We start from the raw sequence: 23072 nt of genomic DNA, 5'->3' as shown, positions 1-23072 counted from the left end.
TTTATGCGAAACAAAATTTGATAATTGATCAGTACAGTATTATTTGCTTTAGCTTTTTTATTTTGCAATTGTATACACTAAAAGAGCCCAAAGTTTGTGGATTCTTAGCCATTTTACTGCTCTTCTCCAGTTGGCGTTTGTCCATGTGTGAAGGCATGAAGGGAGCAATGAGGTCTGCTGTTATATAAATATGTTAAAAGCCGTTTAAACAAACACCTTAAGCAATACTCACTGTTAATGCACATTTCACATCTCAAGGATATCTAATGCAGGAAATCCTCTCAGATAGCCATAGTATATTTTCTGATTGACAGTAAGTAAATAAGTATGCATATATGAGTGGTCACTCGTTTGAGTCTAGAGATGTTAACCACAAATAACAACTGTTTGATGCATTGTTTAACTCCTCTTCTTCCCTCTATTCTTTTTAATCGGAGTTCTTTATTGCAATAGTCAAATCTTTTCACACAAGAATATGTGGTTCAGAAGTATGTTGAAATCAATAATTACACTACACAACAATGACTGACTGTTTCTTCATGTTGCTTGTATGAAAGCTCATTTGCAACCAATTCTGTCAATTATAAAGCAAGACGTGGATGGAGAACATTGGCACAAACAAGCTGTAAAACATTCAGGTTGAGCAGAACAAATGTGAATCATTTTCGCTGGCAATATAATCAATGTCCCTAACTTCAATTTTGTTTTACTTTTTGTAACATATTTAAATGTAATAATATTCATATTAGTGCTGTCAAAGCGATTAACCACGATTAATTACATCTAACATAAAAGTTTGTATATATATGTGTGTGTGTATTTATGTATGTGTGTATATGTGTGTATATATATATATATATATATATATATATATACACACACACACATATATATACACATATTTATACACACATACATATACACACACTTGCAAACCTTTGTTCGATGTGGTTAATCGATTTGACCGCACTAATTCATACATTGTTTGTATGGTGATTACATATTGAAAATAATTCCCAATATATACTTAAATAAATCCACACATTTTCAGATCAGCCACAACAGTACCTAACAAGTCTTTTGTCAGCTTGTGGATTTATTTTAAAATAGCTTGAAAACCCAACAAACAAACTATAAAATCTCAACTTGTATATCACCCATAGTTGGACACATTCATTTTTCACAAATAAAGATGGCTTAATATTGACTTATATATGCATGAGTTTTTATGTGTTCAGCCACCTCTATAAAATGGATATGCAAATCCAAAAGGTATAAACAAACTTGGTTTTGGAGCAACTTTGAAATGTGCCTTTCAGATTCCGTAAAAAAAAAAAATACAGATATGAAAAGTGATTAATTTTGGTATGAAAAGTTTGTTTGCATTGTGAATACAGTCGATAAATCAAATAACCAAGAGAAATGGCACCAAACTGATACCACTATGAAATATGACCCATCAATATGACCATATTTTAAAAATACCATATTTTAAGTGTTATCCTTGAAGGAAATCATATATTTATGATTACATACATGGCTCACACAGTGACCACCAGGATGAACCTGAAAAGTGACAGAAGAACTTATTTAAAATCTATATAAAGTCCTTCCATTGTGCATTGACAATATTTTTGTGATGTTCTTAGCAGCCACATATTTAAAATGAGAATTTCACTGCATAAATCACCGCAGTTCTTTCTCATTTCAAGATTTCTGAGTAGTTAATATGCGCCTCAACATGTATTATACAGCAGCTTGATTTGTTGACTGCTTTTCAGCTTTTGCTATTGGTCCATGCCAAAGTTATCCGAAGCCTTGCATGGGTTGGTGTTTAATTTTTCCGAGGAATGTTATAATGCTGACACCCTGCTTTGTGTTTCTTACTGAGCCAGTTTTACTGCAGAGAATTACTGTTATAATAAAACCCACATACTTATAACCCCAGTATTCCCAGACTCATCTTTAAAAATGTTATTATTCTGTTCATTAATTGTATCAAAGATATACAATTCAATAAAGGTATGTACATTTCTGAATAATAATTTGTACCAGGTCCAATTATTTGTGTCTTCTCTTCTAGGGGTATATAAATTCTTTTCTGCTTGTCTAAAAAATGTAATGAATATCAATTGTGTATAGATTATATATATATATATATATATATATATACCTTCGTATGTCAAAAGTCTTTAATGTCACTTTAATGCATTCTTGTTATAGATAGATAGATAGATAGATAGATAGATAGATAGATAGATAGATAGATAGACACACACACACACACACACACCCGTAGACAGCCATAGGAAGCAGCCAATAGTTCCAAACACTGAAAATGAATGGGGTTCAATGCTGGAAGGAACTATCAGTATTTCCGAAGTACGCTCGCTGGTAAATTAATGAAATTACTGTTTTTTTGTTGTTGTTTTTTTTACTTTTACACACATTAGCCGACCTCTCGTGAATCTACTCAGTAGTTATATTTTATGTAGCCAGTTTTAGTTAATGTTTATTGGAAGATAATAGGTTAATTGCAGCTATAGCTTACGTGACCAACACTTCACTAACGTTAGCTAACTTACGGTAACCTGATGTATATAATATTATTAATAATAATATTTTATATATATATATATATATATATAATATTATAGTGTATATACACACACACACAATTAATTTATTTAAATGGGTTATGTGTGTGTATGCATACATAGGCTACATGAATATATATATAGTATATATACATACATACATGCATATATATATATATATATATATATATAGTATATATACATACACAATATATTATGGGTTAGGGTTAGTTGTGTGTGATTATGTGTGTAAATATATATACACGTGTACTGTACAAAGTACATCGTATACATGTATTTGTGTGTGTTTTCTGATGAATGGTTTAGTCTATGATTAGGGTAGGAGGAAGGGGTACATTAGCCATACTGAAATGAATCCCGTTAACAGTTATGGATCGTATGTTAAAAACATACATGTTATGGATCGTATTTAGGAACATAGTTAATTCACTCATTAACTATCTCTTCGGTTTCATTTTATGAAGTTAATATTTACCGAAAGTCGTTGCTTTCTACGTTATGGGAGCAGTCTAATTTCCCTCCTAAATCATTTAATTTGTACATGCACAGCGTAATAATTTATATTTTATGTTGGTTGGAGTTCTGAATGGACCGCCACTGCCGACCTCTTTGCGTGATCACGAAGGTAGGCTAATGGCTGAATCGGAATTTATAAGCAAGATCACGGGAATCAATAGCCTAATACAGCCCAGTTGTGCTAAAATAAATCTCATGAGACGTCCATCATCATCAGATGAAAGCCGCTAAAGCCAGTGCTATACCATGCGAATATGAACAATAAGCTTTTCCCTCCGAAAAAAAAAGCCTAAAACTTATCTAAGTAATATACAGTATTTCGTTGTCACCCGCTGCCTCTCCAAATGCAAAACTGACATTAATAAAATGCAATAATTCAGTAACAGCTGAAAAAGTACTTGGGTGTGTGTTTTATTTTATATTTACCGTTCAATAATGCAATCGCTGCTGTCTGTCCCATGGAAGAACATGACAGCCCGCGGGGCTTACATGAACCACGTGACAGCCATCGCGGCGACATCAAAGAGTGTCGCAACTCTTTCTCTAGTTACTGGTAAAGCGGTTTCTGTGATTGATTATTTCGCCTTATTCGTCACCAGTCTCTGAAATCTGTGATCGACTCTTCAGGTCTGTTAATTTTCAAGATGGCGCCGCTCACATCTTCCACACGTGAATTGTTCAGTGAAGCAGTTCGGGCTGTTTTGGAAACGTGGCCGGTGCTGCAAGTTAGTACATTCATAACGTTACATTCCGAAAAATATATTATTCGTTGAATATTGTCATATTATGCGGCAATTTTCACTTTAAAATAAAAAATCTGACTGCTAACAGGTTAGCCTGTTAGCGCTTCAAAGTATAAACACGAAATTATTCTACAATAAACACATATGTAGTACCCTTGCTTTAAGTCACGTCTTCTTGTCGCGATATTTAGTCTAGCTGCACAGGGATTGTGATTATGCTTAGCTCGATGTGATCTTCCTCCTGGCAGCGGCTGCACCAACTTCTGATTTATAGATGTAATGGATTGCGGATTTAACGAGCTCAGTGTTTTCTCCCAGATCGCGGTCGATAATGGTTTTGGTGGAGCTTACAGTCAGCAGAAAGCGGAGTGGATGGTGGACGCGCTGCAGCAGTATTTCAACGACAACGGTCAGAACCGTCAAATGATTCCCACTGACACTGTAGGATATGTTCTAATGTGTGTGTTCCCCACAGATGAGCTGCTGCAGGACGAAGTGGAGGATTTCATCTCACACCTCATGAACAACGAGTTCGACACGATGGTGGATGATGGCAGCTTGCCTCAGGTTTGCTTGCTCTTTGAATAGATTAGGATCACATCTGCGTACAGATGGTACATGTATGTTCGTGAAACTCTTCTGGTCTTGCTCTTGCTCAGGTGGCACAGAAGGTGTGTGTGATGTTCCAGCAGTGTCAGCAGGGCAAACTGACGGACGTCAGAGAACAGATCAACCAGCTGATTCTGAAGAAGAGCGCTGGGAGGGCAAAGGCCACACCTGGCAAAACACCTGATGATGATGATGATGATGATGATAATGAGTGTGAAGATGAAGAGGTACAGTGTGTATATATATATATATATATACAGTATCTCACAAAAGTGAGTACAACCCTCACATTTCAGCAAACATTTTAATATATCTTCTCAAGGGACAATACTATAGAAATGAAACGTGGATATATTTTAGAGTAGTCAATGTGCTGCTTGTTTAGCAGTATATATTTACTGTCCTCTGAAAATACGAAAAATACTCAACAAAAGTGAGTACACCCTAAGTGATACTAGCTGTACGTCGTTTAACATGCGTCCTATTCATCATGTTCATGTTTTTGTCTGCTTGACAGGACCATACAAATTTGTGTATCTTGTATTAGAGCAGTTAAAATTTGTGCTTTGAGTACAATTCTCTCATACTGACCACTGGATGTTCAACATGGCAAAGAACTCTCTAAGGATTTGAGAATTAGAATTGTTGCTCTCCACAAAGATGGCCAAGGCTATAAGAAGATTGGCAACACCCTGAAACTGAGTTACAGTAGTGGCCAGCATCATACAGAGGTTTTCCAAGACGGGTCCACTTGTTACAGGCCTCGCGAGGGTCAATCAAAGAAGTTGAGTCCTTGTGGTGAGCGTCAGGTGCAGAAGCTGGCTTCAGAAAACAGACGCATGATCGTGCCAGCATTGCTTTAGAGGTTGCAGAAGCGGAAGGTCAGCTTGTCAGTGCTCAGACCATACGCCACACACTGCAACAAGTCGGTTTGCATGGCCGTCGTCCCAGAAGGAAGACTCTTCTGAAGCTGGCTCACAAGAAAGCCCGCAAACAGTTTGCTGAAAGAAACCTGTCCAAGTGCATGATTTACTGGAGCCATGTCCTGTGGTCTGATGAGACTAAGATGAACTTGTTTGGTCAGACGGTGTCCAGCATGTGAGGAGTACTAAGAAAATTGTGTCTTGCCTTCAGTCAATAGAATAGAATAGAAAAACTTTATTAATCCCCAAGGGGAAATTGCAGTGTTGCAGCAGGATTGTAACACATGGTCCAATCATGGTGGTGGGAGCATCATGTTCTGGGGCTGCACAAGTGCTGCTGGTACTGGGGAGCTGCGCTTCATTGAGGGAAACATGGATTCCAACATTAGCCGCTTTCCGACCAAGTAGTTACAGGAACTTAGTTATAGGAACTGTCCACTTCTAAACAGTTCTAAGAACTACTCTCCCCCAAACTCGGTTTTGCTGTTTGCGTTCGCACTGGCCAAGTGGCCATAGGAACTGGTAGGAGGGGTAAGGGAGTGACGCAAGCATGGCGGCGCCACATACAACAACAACAAACCAGCATGGAGGAGGCTATCGGAATGTTCCTGTTCTGCCTTGCCGGGAGCTTAATAACGGAGTACGATCGGCGGCGTTTAAAGATCTTGAGTTCTGTTCAGAGAAACACAGAAGACGAAGGCTCCAGCGTAATATGATCTTAAGTAATATGATGGAAGAAGATAGAAGAGCAGAGCGCAGGAGGCAAACAAAACGACGGGTAAGTTTAGCAAGCATTAGCAATTAGCTGGTTGAATGCGTTATGTTTGTCTTAAGTTATGAGTTAGCATAGCCTACATAGGCGAATTGCAACAGACAGTGAAGAAAATGTGTTGACAGTGGGCGTGACTTATAAGTTGAACCAATCAACGTAGACCTAGGGAAAGGGAACTAAAAAAGTCCTCGCTCTAGACTAGGTACTGAAAGAGTTATAGGAACTACAGTCTGAGGAACTAAAAAATCCCCAACTTAGTCCGGTCGGAACACGCGAAAAAAAGGGTTATAGGAACGTTAGGTTCTAGGAACTGCAAAAGTCCCTCCGGTCGGAAAGCGGCTATTTACTGTGACATTCTGAAGCAGAACATGATACCCTCCCTTCAGAAACTGGGCCGAACGGCATGATAACGGCCCCAAACACACCGCCAAGATGACAACTGCCCTGCTGAGGTAGCTGAAGGTGAAGGTGATGAGTGATCAAGTATGTCTCCAGACCTGAACCCTATTGAGCAGCTGTGGGGCGTCCTCAAGCGGAAGGAGAAGTGTCCTGTGTCTAACATCCAGCAGCTCCATGATGTCATTATGGAGGAGTGGAAGAGGATCTCAGCAACACCCTGTCCAGCTCTGGTGAACTCCATGGCCAGGAGGATTAAGGCAGTGCTAGATAACAATGTGCTCACACAAAATATTGACACTTTGGACACAGTTTTGACATGTTCACTTAGGGTGTGCTCACTTTTGTTTCCAGCTATTTTGACAATAATGGCTGTATGTTGAGTTATTTTCAGAGGACAGTAAATATATACTGCTAAACAAGCAGCACATTGACTACTCTAAAATATATCCAAGTTTCACTTCTATAGTATTGTCCCTTGAGAAGATGTACTAAAATATTTGCTGAAATGTGAGGGGTGTACTCACTTTTGTGACATACTGTGTGTGTGTGTGTGTGTATTTGCGTATATATATATATATATATATATATAGAGAGAGAGAACATTTTTTTTAATGTTTTTTTTAAAAAAAAGTCTCTTCTGCTCAAGCCTGTTTATTTGATCAAAAATCCAAAAATAGTAATATTGTGAAATATTACTACAATTTAAAATAATGGTTTTCTATTTTAATATACTTTAAAAAATGATTTATTTTTGTTATGCAAAGCTGAATTTTCATTAAATATTTCTAATTTGAAGAAATGCTGTTCTTTTTATTCAGCAATGAATGAAATTCATAATTTTTTGATCAAATTAATACAGGCTTGATGAGCATAAGACTTTCAAAAACATTAAAAATAGTAGTTTCCAAACTTTTGACTGGTATTATATATTGATATGTATGTGTCTATAGATGAATGGAACATTTTTACTTGCGTACTACATCCAAACGTCCCCTTTAAGATTGTAATCCGCTGTCTGGTGGTTTTCTCTCAGGCTATGGATTGTGCTGGAGGTGCAGAGGGACCATCAGTCAGCAGCTCAGCAGTGATGGAGCAGCTTCCACAGGACACCAGTCATGAGGAAGAGGATGATGGATGGACGCTTGTATGTAGGAAGAAGTAACTGGACTTAAAGTATTAGGACTGATGAATTTCTTAATTTAAAAGACATTTTAAGGGCCTCTTCTACTCTGGATACTTCTCCATTTGCAACTGCAACAAACTCATGAAACCTACAATATATATCATGCATCTGATGGTTAAACAGATCGATACGGATGGATTACCTCACTGGACCTCTTGGGGTTTAGGTTAGGACTGTTTTTCCAGTGATTTTCATGTGCGTATGATTTGTACTGGTCTGCTTTTGTGCATATACAAATATGTATATAAATTGCCACGACTCTAAAATTTTCTGTATACAATAACTTGTTGCTTAATACATGCAATGGTTCTTTATCGCCCCCTTCTGTCACTGCAGTATCACTGCAACTGTAAAATGCAGCGCTGGATTTTCCATGTCATATTTGATTTTTATTCCAAAAACAGCTCATACACATTCTGATAAACTTTTGTAATCAATGTAAGATAAAATACTTCAACATCATGAAAAAAATCGAAACTGTTTTTCCATGTTTGCACATGCTACAGTGTTATGGTGACCAGTAGAATTATTAAAAAAAATACTATCACATCCATGGTTCTAAGTGATACTTTATTCTTCAGTACACAGGGTTTAAGATCTCAAGTCTTTATTGAATTTAGTCAAGTATTCATAGTGTTCTGTATGTTCACAAACAAGCATTCCTCACACATATTCGCAGACAAATATAAAAAGGTGAGGGGCTTTTTTTGTTTCTTTTTTTTTGTTTTTGCAGATGGCATGTCAAGGCACTATTTTAACATAAATATGTGACCCTTCTACACAATTAAATGACAGTACAATGAAAACTCGAGAGACTACAGACTGCATCTCCATCATGTTCAGAGATCGAAGCTTCTTTAAATAGATATAAAAAACAAAGGTTTGAGGTTCTAGCTAAGTCTGTGCTCAGGATACTGTATCTCCAGTTTGTTTGACCTTAACAGTGAGTTTACACTCTGAAAGGTGGATGTGTGCACCGGGTGATCAGACGCAGTGAAAGAGGGACACCAGCGAGCGTTATGAGTTGAGCCAGGGGTGCTGTAGACACTCTGAAGCTGTGGCGCGCTTCTCTGGGATGAACTCCAGCATTGTGAGCAGGAAGTCGCTGAACTGGGCCGCTTGATCCAGAGGCCATTCGTACTTCTCCAATAGCACCTCAAACAGTCCCCACGGCTTCAGGTTCGAGATGTGCCGCAGCTCACCTACACACACACACACACACACACACTCAGTCAAAGCATTATCATGCACATTCAAGGACGCATCATGCAACTGTCAAGGTGGCCTGTTTTCTATGAAAGTGCAAAAGCAGTTCAGCAGTGTGTGAAGAAAAGTTGTGAATTAAAGTAACACCAGGTTACTTTTGCTCTCGGGGTCCCCCTACAGTTGGGAAACAGTATTGTCCTCTACTACTGTCGTAAACTCTGTCATCCTACATGCACGTGCAATTGTTGACAACCATGATAGCCCTGAACACTGTAGGAGGAGGTCACATGCAGGTGTTCTGCTTGCGTCTTGTCTGAAATGTCTTCATCCCAGGTACAGTGGCATATATTTCAGCATGTCATATGAATATAATTTCATGGGTTTTATTTTTTTCTAACGACAAATGATCGCGATGATCACGTTTACAAGCCAGCGTCATTATAGTAGCCTAGTCTATTGGTTACCGTTTTACTGAATCTATATGATACTTCAATGCAATGTTTGAGTGGTTGATAATAACCATATATTGTCAATATTATAATATCAAGCTACCATAAATGAATCTGCAAATTTTACAAATCGATTTGCATTATAGCAAGACAAATAAACAAATATCACAGACATGTTAGGTATCCTAAAATATGATTTTGTACATCTTATATATTTACTTGCAAGAATGTAGCCCCTACTAAACTTGTACACGCCGTTTAGACATAGGCTTTCATTTGATTTATTATTTTTTTGCCAAGTCCGCATCGGTCGGGCACCCCTCCTCCTCCTTCAGCTCACGCCAGCGAGAAAATGCTGGCCCAATGTTGATCCTCGTTCTGCCTTTAACGCGATCACTTTCTCTTTTTCTCTTTTTGCTTTGCTCCGATAAAACCTTTGCTTTCTTGTTTTTCTGTGCTGCTTCGGCCATGACTATAACATTTGGCTCACACGTCCGATTTTAAGGAAGTGGGGGTGGTGGTGGAAGTGACGTATATGCCGTAAAGCAGTCGAATTTTATAGTTCTCTTTGTTCGCCGGTTACTACCCGAAACCCGAAGTTTAAAAGTACGATTAAAAACGCTACAGACCCCGTCAGGCTATGCCAGACATTCAACCTATTGTAAGTCGATGTACCATCACAAGAGACTTGGAAATATATTATGAAGGTTGAAAAGTTACCTAGTGCTGCTTTAAGTAGAGCTCCAAGATTCTGAATAAATTGAGAATCACGATTTTTTTGTTTAAAAATTCTGAACAGACATCAAACTAAAATGTTAATTGTTGTAGACAGTCCGTTAAAAAATATCGAATTAATTTGAAATAATAATAAAAAATAAAAAAGTTATTAAAATATTCAATGACTCATTCATAAAGACTTTACTGGGTTCATAACTGGATGAATCAGAGTTTTTGAACAAATCTCTTGAATGAATGATTCAATGACAAATACATTTTTTAAGTCACTTGTCGCCACCTACTGGTGTAATGACGTCTTTATTTGAAGTGTCAAGTTACTTTCAAAAGGTGATTTACTAGTCTAGTGAGAGATGGCGATGAGCAGGTGTGGGATTTCTCCTTTCTACAGCGGTGGAGGAAAGACAAATCCTACAATAATCCAACACTAACAGCAGCTGCTGGAGTTCTGAGACACGAGAGGCTCTCGGTCACATTTCTCTGCGGTTTAGAAAGCAAGCGGAGAGAACTTTGCTAACGGGCTGATCTTCAGCAAGGATGTTCTGAGCTATTAATATCCTGAGCGTTCATCACATGTCTGAGGAAAACCCTGTCAGATTAAGCACTGAGCTAATGGAGCAGCATTTCATGATGTTCTGTGATTGGTCAATGGCCTCATGGCTGAATCTCATCTTCATTTTCTTCATGCAAACCTTTTTTGTGACATGGGCATGTTCTTCAGATTCACCCTGATATTCTCCTGTGTGTTTAGAGTCGTTTCAACAGGCAGATTTAGCATTTTCTGAAGGACATTGATAAGAAGTCACCTCTCCGGTTGAAGTATTCTCTGGAGTATCTGCCTGAGAGGGCGCAGTGAGGAGGAATGGAACCCAACAGCTCAATGACGTGAGCTATATGATCTGAAAAACAAACACATTTTTGGACTGGTTATCATATATAAAAAGCAAACTAATATCTCTATTGTGTGTATATTAGGAACGCATAACATATTAGTGTATGGTTCTATTCGACTGGCCAGTTTTTAAGTGGACTTAGTTCTATAATCTCTTCATAGGGATTATACAGATCATATTTTTATAGATAGTACAAATATAGATATTTATATATTTCACGGTTATTATAGTTAACTAAAACCAAAACCATTAAAAAAAAAACATTTTCTTTACTTGAAATAAAATGAAAGTTAACTGAAATCACAAAAAACTTGCCAAGGCAGCATTTCTCATTTTCATGTAGTTTAACTTAATGTACTAAAATAACTAACAAACACTAAAACAACAATTTATAAAAACTATATAGACATCTAAAAAAAACAAAAATAATAATGAAATTGTCAAAAACAAAATAACTAAAACTTTAATTATTATTAAAATAAAACTTGAAAATATAAAAAAAAAAACATTCAAAATATAAATTTTTTTTTTTGGTATTTAAATGACACTAAAAAATCTATCAGTCATTGACCACAATGTGTAAAAAAAAAATGAACGAGAGAGACATATACAGTACATGTATAATTCAATTATAAGTGTTATTTTAATGGTTTTGAAAGAAGTCTCTTCTGCTCATCAAGGCTGCATTTATTAGATAAAAACTACAGTAAAAACAGTAATATTGTGAAACATTATTACAATTTAAAATAACTTTTTTATTTGAATATATTTTAGGAATAAGTTAAATTCTGTGATGCAAAGCTTAATTTTCAGCATCATTACTCCAGTCTTCAGTGTCACATGATCCTTCAGAAATCATTCTAATATGCTGATTTCTAATATCCTGATTTGCTGCTCAAGAAACATTTCTGATTATTAGCAGCAACACTGAAAACTGTTGTCAGGATTCTTTGATTATTTCATCTTGAAGGGTCATGTTTATATTCATGAACCCAGCCAAACACCTCTGAGATTGATGCAAAGCAGAAAAGTATTGGAAATGAGAAAAAAAATCTAGGCATAATTTAATTATTATAAGAGGCAATTTATTACTCATCCCATGAGGCATCGTGAATCAAATACTGGTCAAAACTACCGACCTACAGTTACTGATAAGTAATATAATACATCTAAAAATGTGATCATGCCAATAACACTTGTTAAATCTGAAACTAGAAAAAAACAACTGAGGAAGAGCAAGACAACTGACCTTCATCTCGAGTGTAGTCCTCTCCTGAGTGAGGCTCAAACAGGTAGTCTCCAGTCGCCAACTCAAACGCCTGTTGAGACACATGATGTTACTGCTCTATCACATGACCTCTTTGGATGTACAGATCCATTATGTTCATCCGTCGGGCAGCAGGTTTTGGTCTGAATGACTAGTTGACTAATTGGTCTTAAGTAGTAGTGAACTGTGACTCTTGAACCCGGGCCCTCTCACCCCTTCCCTCGTCGGGAAAAAGCAAACTTAGCAGAACTCAAACTTACAGACTGACCAGTGATTCTGCGAAATGACTGTTTTCTCAAAATAAAGCTTAACATAGGCTATATAAAACAATGTCAGCGGATCAAATCAGTTAGCACGTGACCTATTTGATTTAAAATAACTGACCCAAACAGCAAACAAGTCCAGCAGTAAAGCTTTAGCTTCTTGATGCTGTCACACAGGGGTATCGATTATAATTGCTGGGGTTGAAATGCTTTCAAAAACTTTAGCTTTCTGCACAAAATTACGCCTTTGGCGATTTACTACAGCTTTACAGCTTTTCAGCGGGTGGAACGCGTCATAAACTTAGTGATAACAAGCCCACCCATTTAGAGGGGCGATTTGATTGTTCAATTTTCCTGTCATTTGAAATGAGTCTCTCATTGGCCCTCTGTAATTTCACAGCTGGACCACCAATCACAGAGCTGAAAAATTATAATAGGGAGAAAACTGGCGTCTTTCATCCTTCACAATCCAAAACAAACTGAATAGCTACATTTAAAGGGTTTGTTACCACAATTATCCAATCATAATTTCCAATCGTTATCAGATGTTAATTAGTCAATTTATGGATTCTTAAAATAACATTAGAACGGATGACTGTTTATTTTAAAAGTTTTTAAACCACTGTTTAAGTTTTGGAATATTATTTTTTTTACAATAGTTTAGACCCTCTCTGACGTTCCCCTCTGGTCTCAAGGAAGCCCTGTATAATTAAGCTTTCTTTGAGAAGTTGCTTCCCCTTCAAAACACCAGCCTATTATGACAGCCTGAAGACTAAAACTTCATCATTTAACATTGGTTTCAGTATTATTATTACCTTTTTTATTAATATTCATAATCAGTAGTATTATGTATCTGTTTTATACTTTTTATATACATTCATAATCATTTGTAATCATTGTATTTTATGAATCATACTGTCCACATACTGTTCTGAATACATACAGTATGTGGGAGAGAGAGACTTTGTGTGACTGAGTGTGTGCTGGAGTTAGAGACTGAAATGTATATGCAGTGTTTTCCACCGAGCATAGCATAGTATATACATTCTTATGTTAATGGGAACCACATGTTTCTCTGGATATGTATGTGTTCCTATGGTAATGTAGTCAGCATATAAAAACTGAAACTGGAACAAAGACCTTTGTCTGGTCCATTGTCACTCCGTCCTGTGTCTTATATAAAATGGGAAAATAAATAAGATATCTCTTGGCAAAATAGCAGGAGCACAGAGGGGTCTCAAATCACTCCCTTTCAAAAGAATACCACTGTTAAAATATGCAACTAGTCAACTATCCTGACTCATCACTTCTCAGACTGTTTTCTGTGTGACTGTGGAAAAGTGGATGTTGGGTCAGTGCTGATTAGCATCAGTGTTATACACAGTGTTGGGAAAGTTCACTTTCTACATGAACTAGTTCAAAGTTCAGTTCACACATTTTAGTTCATAGTTCATACTTAAAAATTTTAGTTTGAGTTTGAACTAGTTCATAGTTCTTTTTTTCCATATGTTGATGCGAGCTATTTATTTTGTTTTAAATTATTGCCACAGCCCATATACAACCACAGACAGCAATTATTTTATCGGTGGGCAAAGTTTGCACAAAAATGTAAGATTTTTCCCATCCTCACCGACCTTGTCATAAAACTCGTTTAAATGATCATCCGACGCCTCCTCGCTGCTTTGTCGACCTCATGCTGCTTTTTGTTTTGATGATGCATACGGCGGCCGCGGTGCGACACTGGTGGCTGGTGTTGCCAGATTGGGTGTTTTTTTCGCTACATATTAAGGCCTGTTTACGTGTGTTTTAGCCGGGTTTTCGCCAGGAAGGCTCTATAGAAATCTGGCACCCTATTGAACGAAGTTAAACTGAGAGAGCGTGCGTTCACAGACACCAGAACGAACGCGTTCACAGTATCGTTCATCAGGCAGTAATACAGTACGTTCAGTTCACGTTCGCTCAAAATATGAACAAGTTCATGAACTATCGTTCAATGAACGCGTTCAGGCACAACACTGGTTATACAAAACAAGCTTATAACATAGCTAATAATATAACAAAGCCTAAATATCTGCCTTATTTTCATGAAACAGTCTAACACAAGAACTGACATCATTTTGTCCTTACTGATTTAACTGCACTGACACTATTGGATGAGAACTCAACTTGTTTAGCTGGATAATGACATCACTGTTTTCAGCAGAGCTACTTTATAACTGAATCGAACTCATTTCATAATTGATGTACTTTACACAGTTTTTGAACCAAAAAGAATCAACACTGATATCAGCTGAATAATGACTGCTTATTTTCGTCTTTTTAGAGCTGATTTACAGCAGAATTGAATTCAGTTTGCATCATTGAATCATTATTTTCCATTATTATCACTGTAAAGCTGCTTTGAAATGATCTGTATTTTATAAAGCGCAATATAAATAAAGGTGACTTTGGTGGGAAAAGATTGTGAAGGGGATGATCTTTATGAGACATTTGTTAATTTGATGGTGGATTGCTTCAGTTAATGTTTATTTTATTTCAAGTAATGAAAAGGTTTATTTGATGGTTTTAGTTTTGGTTAACCATAATAACCCTGATCGCACTGAATGAGTTCGTACCATACACGCAGTGCTCCATATGTCAGCAGGGGGTCCGTATTCGGCTCCGATCAGCACCTCCAGAGCTCGGTACTGACGCGTCTGGATGTCCTCGGTAAAGTGCTTGTGCTGATATGGAGGAGAGGACATCAGTAAACATCATACATCACCAGCACCTGACGTGATCCACTTTTTGAATGGAATCAACAGTACTCACCACCCAGCATGCATTGCCTAGGTCTGCAATCTTGATGTGTATTTTATCTGCGTTCTGAGGTTCCAGAGGATTCACTAAGAAATCAGCAGCGGAGTATGCTGGAGGAAAAACAGACCATTTTATCACTGATGTGAAAACTCCAGCAACATAACTACAGCCAAACAGAACATATCTGATGTTTAATTAAAGATCAAAGGCCTTTAGAGTGCAACTGTCGGGTTCCAGAAGTAAAAAATAATATTCGTTTTCTTCATAGGGGAGATGATACGATAACTTAAGCCTTTAAAGACAGACCTACTGTGAGCTACAAGGTTGTTAATCGATGTTATATGCTTTTGGTGAAGCCATCAGTCGCATTAATTCAACTTAATTTTTAAATAATCATGTTCAACAGTAGGAATCCTGAAGAAAAATTACACTACCCAACATTTTGCAAAGAAATCTCCACCAATCAGAGAATGTACACAAGCAAATAGCACCAAAATAACACTTTATCGCCCGTCCACTCCCAGGAAGCACTGCGAATGATGTAGTCAGTGTCCCTCCCTACGCTCTCAAACGACTTAAATATTTGTGTGCATAATATGCATATTTTGAAATGACCATAAAAATATATAGTTTCTACGTACATAATAAACCTCTTTAAATCAAATGTTTTATATATTTGCAATGCTTCATGGGATTGTAATTCTATCCCTCATTAAAGCCAAGTACACGGTCTTGTACCTTTTGTCAGATTTTTGCTTCAAATCGAAGTTCGTAATTGTTGTGATTTTCACCTCATGTCTGGTGGGTGTGTTTCATGGCTTATAACTCAAATTAAAAATGAGAAATTCCTATGTGAAAAATACTTATAGAAGTATTTGATTTAAAAAAAGATTTAAAATCTAGACAACAGCTGATTCATTCAGGAATTAGGTAAATGCCTCTCTGTATGAATTGGCCATTGAATCGTTGATTCACCCGATTGATTAAATCAAAACGCAGATTCATTCAGTAACCTACACAGGTCTGGGGCGAGTGGGTTTAATCACAGATATTTAAGTATTTTGACAGCATAGCGAGACCGACTCGATTTCACCATTTGCAATGCATCATGGGGTGGAGCTTACGAGCTCTTCTGGCACGTTTTGCTTGTCGCAACTCTGATTGGTGGATTCTGTACAGCATTATGGGTAATGTAGTTTTTCCACCACAAATTCCACTGTTAAACAATTATTTTAAAGGGATAGTTCACTTTGAAATTAATTTTTGGTATGTTTTAGCTTACCTCAAGGGCATCCAAGATGTAGGTGTCCTTGTTTCCGCAGTAGTTTCAATTTTGATATTTTTAGGTCAAACCGTTCTTGTCTGTCAGTCATATAATGCAGGTCTATGGTCACCACCTCAAAGAGCATGCACAGAGAAGTCCAAATTAAACATGATTTAATGACTCGTAAATGTAAGTACACATTGATGGCCTAAGACAGGAAACGAGCAGTTTGTGTGAGAAAACGAACAGTATTTATATTGTTTTTACCTCTTGTAAACACACCCACGTCCAAGTGATCTGAGGGCGCGGGCGCTTCGGTCTGAGCAAGCGCCGGAAAGCGCTGGAAGTGATCTCTCGCGCGGTTGCGAAAAAAATTCAACGTTGTCTGTTGATATATCGAAATCGTCTTCCATTGCAATTTCCTGTATATCTAAATATGTTTAGATCTTCACAGAAAGGTAACACTTCCGAAATCTCTGTGTAAACAATGAGTGAGATCACTTCCGGCGCTTGCGCAGACCGAAGCGCCGGTGCCCTCAGATCACTTGGACGTGGGTGTGTTTACAAGAGGTAAAAACAATATAAATACTGTTCGTTTTCTCACACAAACTGCTCGTTTCCTGTCTTAGGCCATCAATGTGTACTTACATTTACGAGTCATTAAATCATGTTTAATTTGGACTTCTCTGTGTATGCTCTTTGAGGTGGTGACCATAGACCTGCATTATATGACTGACAGACAAGAACGGTTTGACCTAAAAATATAAAAATTAAAACTACTGCGGAAACAAAGACACCTACATCTTGGATGCCCTTGAAGTAAGCTAAAACATACCAAAAATTAATTTCAAAGTGAACTATCCCTTTAAACAATTTGCTGAAATTATGTGATCTGATGACTTTGTAAGAAATGACAGACTGCCTCAACCCAGATACCACTCCAATGATAAGCTAATTCCCCAAAATTGATTAATTGTCATAGAAAAGAACAAAGTCAACAGTTTTGTTATTTCTGCACCACATAGGGTGATCCCATGCTGAGCAAATGGTCATCAATTGTCGAATGGGAGCAGGTGAGGGACTCTGAACACCATCTCAGACAATGGGGTGTCTCAACTTCATTAACATACAGACCACAGCTGTTACAACAAGAGTAACTTTATTTACATTGTGGGTTGTACATTTTATCTGTATAAAAGGTTTGAGTTTAGGATGTCTGGAATCAAACCCAAGGTGCTTTATGTACTTTGTCACTGCTACGCTGCAATAAACTTCTTCATTGAGATCTTTACCGTCCTCATAACTTTTTCTTACAGCTTTAACAGAAGCAAACAGCAGTTAACAACCTCATAGCTCACAGTAGAGCTGGCTTTAAAGGAGCCGTATGTAAGATTGTGGCCAAAACAGGTACTGCAATCACTTTCAAATTACTGACTCGAGGTTGCCAGATATGCTGCAGGATCCGATTCCGACACGTTTGTAGCTGTGGCTGTGGTAACTAGAGCAGATCTGGCAACCAGGATGCCGCAACACTACTGACTTCGTGATTGGTAGATGGTGGAGGGTGGAGCATCAGACCAAAACACAACATGACAACATCAACATCAGTTGAGGGCTGCAAATTCACTTTTTAAATGACAATATCCTGGCCGGACTACTGTTGTCAGTGATAAGTATTTGAAATGAACATGATTTCTTAATGTCTAGTGACATATCAGGGGAAATTTATGATTAATTGAAATAAATTTCTTACATACAGCTCCTTTAAAGGCTGATTTTATTGTTTAAAATCAATTTTCCGATAGAGAAAATGAACTGTTGCACTTTATTGGTATTTTTCCATGAGCTCAAAGCAGAGTACGTACAGTTGGGAGAGAGCAGTGAGCGCTCAGTGGAGTATCCGGACAGTGTGGACAGAGCCGACTCAGAGGTAGCTGACAGGATGGAGCTGGACACCCCGGATAGGCCCGATCCAGGGCTGGAGAAGCGCAGGGGTCCGAAGCCGTTACAACCCTCCTCCAGCCACGACGAGCCCGATTCAGGACTGTGTTTAGTCAGAGCTCCTATGAAGGAGTGCCCGTTACCGTTCACTGTGAGACACATCAAGAGGAAAAGGTGTCAAGTCAAATATGTTTGTATAGCGATTTTTACGATACACATTTTTTCGGTGACACTTTAATTTAGGGTCCAATTCTCACTATTAACTAGATGCTTATTAGCATGCATATTACTAGGATATTGGCTGTTTATTAGTACTTATAAAGCACATATTAATGCCTTATTCTGCATGACCATTTTCTACATTCTTAATCCTACCCAATATCTAAAATTAACAACTAGCTTACTAACTATTAATAAGCAGTGATTAGTAGTTTATTGAGGAAAAAGTCGTAGTCAATACAATAGTTAGCGATAATACAACGATGATCCTCTGGATTTATATCTAGCTAGTATTTTGTATTTGTTATTTTGTGTAGCAGAGTGTTCAAGTGTAATTAAAGGCTGGAATACACTAGCCCACTTTTACCAGATTTTTGTCCCAATTTACAGTCGATGCTAGATGCAAAAGCCAGAGCCAGTCTGCAGATTTTGGGCAGTTTTAGTTTCACTAAAAATCCCAGTGTTGTATGATTGTTTAAGAATTGAGAAATTAGAAAATTCCGGGCAGTCTGGTTGAGGAACGACCACTCCCAGAGAAGACAAATGACCTTTCTCGAAATTAACATTTGACTCTGTCTTGAGAACCTAGCATCCCAATGGAAGCTTGTTTCCGCCACAGAATGAAAAATAAAAAAGGTAATTGCGACTTTTTATCTCACAATTCTGACTTTTTTTCTCACAATTGCGAGTTTACATCTCGCAATTCTGACTTTATTTCTCAGAATTGCGAGATATAAAGTCAGAATTGCGTGATATAAAGTCGCAATTGTGTGTTGTAAAGTCAGAATTGCGTGAAATAAAGTCGCAATTGTGTGTTGTAAAGTCAGAATTGCGTGAAATAAAGTCGCAATTGTGTGTTGTAAAGTCAGAATTGCGTGATATAAAGTCGCAATTGTGTGTTGTAAAGTCAGAATTGCGTGAAATAAAGTCGCAATTGCGTGTTATAAAGTCAGAATTGCGAGATATAAAGTCAGAATTGATTGATATAAAGTCGCAATTGCGTGATATAAAGTCGAAATTGCGTGTTGTAAAGTCAGAATTGTGAGATATAAACTATTCTTAGGGGGAAAAGGGGTCTTTTTTCCCCTTAGAATTGGCCTGATAACTCACAATTGCGAGTTTATATCTCCCAATTCTGAGAAAAGATGTCAGAATTTCGAGATGTAAACTCGCAATTGTGTGTTATAAAGTCAGAATTGCGAGATGTAAACTCGCAATTGTGAGAAAAAAAGTCAGAATTGTGAGAACAGAACAGAATTCTCTTTTTTTCTCGCAATTGCGACTTTATTTCTCAGAATTGTGACATTATTTCTCAGAATTGTGACTTTATATCTTGCAATTGTGAGATAAAAAGTCGCAATTATAAAAAAAAAAAAAAAAAATTATTCAGTGGCGGAAACAAGCTTCCATACATCCCCGAGTCAATCACCTCCCCCATGTTGTCTCTCTCTCATGCGGAGATCACCAGATATTCACCCAAAAATCTTATGGTTTAATGTGAATAATTATCATACAGTATTATACATGTTTGGTATCATTTGAAATGTCTCAGTGCGACTGGTACAAATGTCTCATTCCCAAAATAGTAAACCAAAAGGTAATAAAGTTCTTGAGAGTTTATAGATAACTTGCACATAGGGATGGGACGGTATGAAAATTTCATATCACGATTATAGTGTCCAAAATTATCGTGATTATCAATATTATCACGGTTTTGTTAAAATGAGATGAAAGTGTTCAAAAAGAACAGATGCTCACACTGAAAACATTTCAACAAGTTTTATATTTGAAAATCAACAAACAACAAATAAATATGCAGGTCTATGCAGTTTTTTAAGCAAGATTCTATTCTGTGCCATTTCCTTCTTTATAATGCCCGTCGTCAATAGCAACGCATTATTACACAGCGCACATCCATGTATCACAACGGGCACGCTCTCTTGTTTCATTCAAATACAACTTGCCGTCTTGCGTCTACCTTTTTTGATTGTATTGAAAATGAAATCAAAGTTGATTTATTGTTTACAGAGTTTGATAATATTGTTGTGATCATCTTGTCTGGATGATTGTTTTGTACGCTGTACAAAATGGATTTGTAAACAGGTAAGATTTAACACATTAATCTCAATTCAATATGTCCCCGTAATTATGTGGTAAAAAAAAAATAGGTGTAACAAGTGTACAATGAATCTATACATTACTATCCCTTAATGTCACTCTTAATAATAGTCTTGCTTGAAGTTGTTCGTTCGTCTTTGGCTCAAAGCCACTTGCTGCGAACCTTTCTTCGCGGAAGCTTCACGTTTATTTCGAGTGACATAAAATATTTCAACTCAAAACAACATTTTGTGCCCAATTATTTCCCAGACGTAGTTTTGGTATTGAGGTCAAAGTTACCTTGCCTTGCGTTCGCTATACAACACAGGGTGATGGTCACACAAGACGACTCGGCAGATTTGAAGTGTTTCTATTGCAGCAACTTTTTGTTCTGCAGACAGGGTGACCATCCTCGTTCAAGTTTCCCTCAGGACTTTTGTAAAAGCCAAAATATGACCAGACCTCAGATTTGGTCCACTTAAAAGACTGGAAAATCTCCCGAGCACGGTCACTGATTTCAGCAATTCCTTCTCGAATAATAATTTTTTTTAAAAACATTGCGCGCTGCGCCTGCGTCAGACTGTTGCTGGCTGGACAGGATTTACAGCGAGTTATTAAAATCGCGATAATCAAACACGGTTTTAATGATAATTAAATTTTAAACTATAATACTAACCGTCAGTAGATTTTATCGTGGTTTATCGTGAAACCGGTAATCGTCCCATCCCTACTTGCACACAGAGGAGGATGTCTTCCAGGAAAATGGCATTCTGCTCCCAAAAGGTGTAAACTCTGAATGCAAATTCCCATTGTTAGCAAATGTTTCTATGTGAAAGAAGTTTCTGTCTATATAAAGAAATGCAACAAGAGGCTCAGGGCGATTTGTAGTTCAAATTAGCCCGTGATGCGGAGTGTGGGCAAGACGCTCAGCATCATGTATTTTGTTCGCATCTTTTCTCTTTATTCCAGAGCATTTGATGTTTTGTATTTATTATCTTTGAACTGATTATGAAATTGGCATGCTACATTTACCAGACATAATAAATTGTAAACATTTGATTTTATTCTAACTGTTTTCCCAAGTAGATTAAACTGATTCGTATGTTACCGCACCGCAAGTCTGCGTCAGATTAGTGACGACTAATATTTGGCACTAATTCAAGTGTACTTGGTTTGCAAAGACAAGAAGGGAATTTCCGTTTAGAACAGCAAAATTGCTGCTTGACCAATCCAAATCTAGGTGTGTCTAACCTCTGTTTAAATGTAATGTTACTTTAGATAAGTGTACGTGGGAAACCACGGCATGGCCAATCCAAAGCTATTATAAGAGAAGTAATGTTGGTCTGCTTATATCTGTAGTAGTGGCCATACCTCTGCTGCCTGAAGTAAACGTTACTTTAAATTCAAGTGTATGCAAAACCACGAGGGCTACACCAAAGTATCTTTGATTGTGTAAGCGTGAATGCGACCATCTCAGGTATATAGCCAATTACCTCTGTTTAGTGACCGAAGCTGGCGAGCTTGTGATCGTGAGACCCGCGTTAAACAGAAGGTGTGAGGACCTCAAAGCGACATAGCTTCCTAATATGAACGGGTAAAATATAAGTAAAGCGTTAAAAAGAATAATCAAATGTGCAGCTAAACTATTATATAAATGACCATTAACCAATTGGCATTTTAATCTAAATTCGAGGTCTTTATAAAATGGAGTCAGATGAAAGCTTAAATGGAATTAAATTACTTTGCCACGCGGAAAGACAGTAACGCGCAGAGACCTTCACCCGTTCTATCGGATGCCGCCATTGGACCGAATTTGACAGGCTTACAATTGGCACAGACTCAGATTTTTTTAAGCTTCAGAGTTTAGCTGCATCCCAATTCAGAGGCGGCATCCTTCGAAGGCCGAATGCTTCACAGCGGTGCGACAAAGACGAAGGCTCCTTTGAATGCGGCCAACAAATGAGTCCTCCTTTTTCAGCCTCTCACAAGGATCTTTGCACGCCAGTGACGATTACATTTCTTTTGAGAGAGAGAGAAAATGCTGGGACCAATCCTCCACAGACTAGACCATCCCATTTAACAATGCTCAGTCTGACCTTCGCGGGCACGAGAGTTCATATCTTTCACCTCTAAGTAGTTTAATCAGGGAGCTGCTAGAAAGTCACTTCATAATGCT

The 23072-nt window shown here is 37.6% G+C and overlaps 2 protein-coding genes across 3 annotated transcripts in view; one reads left to right on the top strand and one right to left on the bottom strand.

Moving 5' to 3' along the window:
- Positions 1 to 3713: 3713 nt before the first annotated feature.
- Positions 3714 to 7921, top strand: tsr2 (TSR2 ribosome maturation factor). Of its 2 annotated transcripts, none has more exons than XM_056265302.1 (5): positions 3714 to 3859; positions 4196 to 4286; positions 4353 to 4444; positions 4537 to 4713; positions 7614 to 7921. In XM_056265302.1, the coding sequence occupies exons 1-5, from the start codon at positions 3779 to 3781 to the stop codon at positions 7740 to 7742; spliced, it is 570 nt and encodes a 189-aa protein (XP_056121277.1). In that variant the 5' UTR covers positions 3714 to 3778; the 3' UTR covers positions 7743 to 7921. The 2 variants fall into 2 exon arrangements, with proteins under 2 accessions (XP_056121277.1, XP_056121278.1); XM_056265303.1 differs by having other exon boundaries at positions 3799 to 3859; positions 4126 to 4286.
- An 859-nt stretch (positions 7922 to 8780) lies between these two features.
- The window catches only part of srpk3 (SRSF protein kinase 3), a 36093-nt gene continuing 21801 nt past the window's right edge, over positions 8781 to 23072 (bottom strand). Inside the window, exons 11-16 of the mRNA XM_056265282.1 lie at positions 18505 to 18729; positions 15388 to 15485; positions 15192 to 15299; positions 12296 to 12365; positions 10960 to 11052; positions 8781 to 8965 (exon numbers count right to left, since the gene is read on the bottom strand). Coding sequence (XP_056121257.1) covers positions 8781 to 8965; positions 10960 to 11052; positions 12296 to 12365; positions 15192 to 15299; positions 15388 to 15485; positions 18505 to 18729 — 779 coding nt within the window. The remainder of the gene's footprint in view (positions 8966 to 10959; positions 11053 to 12295; positions 12366 to 15191; positions 15300 to 15387; positions 15486 to 18504; positions 18730 to 23072) is intronic.

This window comes from Rhinichthys klamathensis, unplaced genomic scaffold (assembly GCF_029890125.1).
Source record: "Rhinichthys klamathensis goyatoka isolate OS25496 unplaced genomic scaffold, OSU_Roscu_1.1 h1tg000231l_1, whole genome shotgun sequence".
NCBI lineage: Eukaryota > Metazoa > Chordata > Actinopteri > Cypriniformes > Leuciscidae > Rhinichthys > Rhinichthys klamathensis.
Note: the sequence above shows the minus strand (reverse complement) of the source record. Positions and strands in the feature narration are given on the sequence as shown.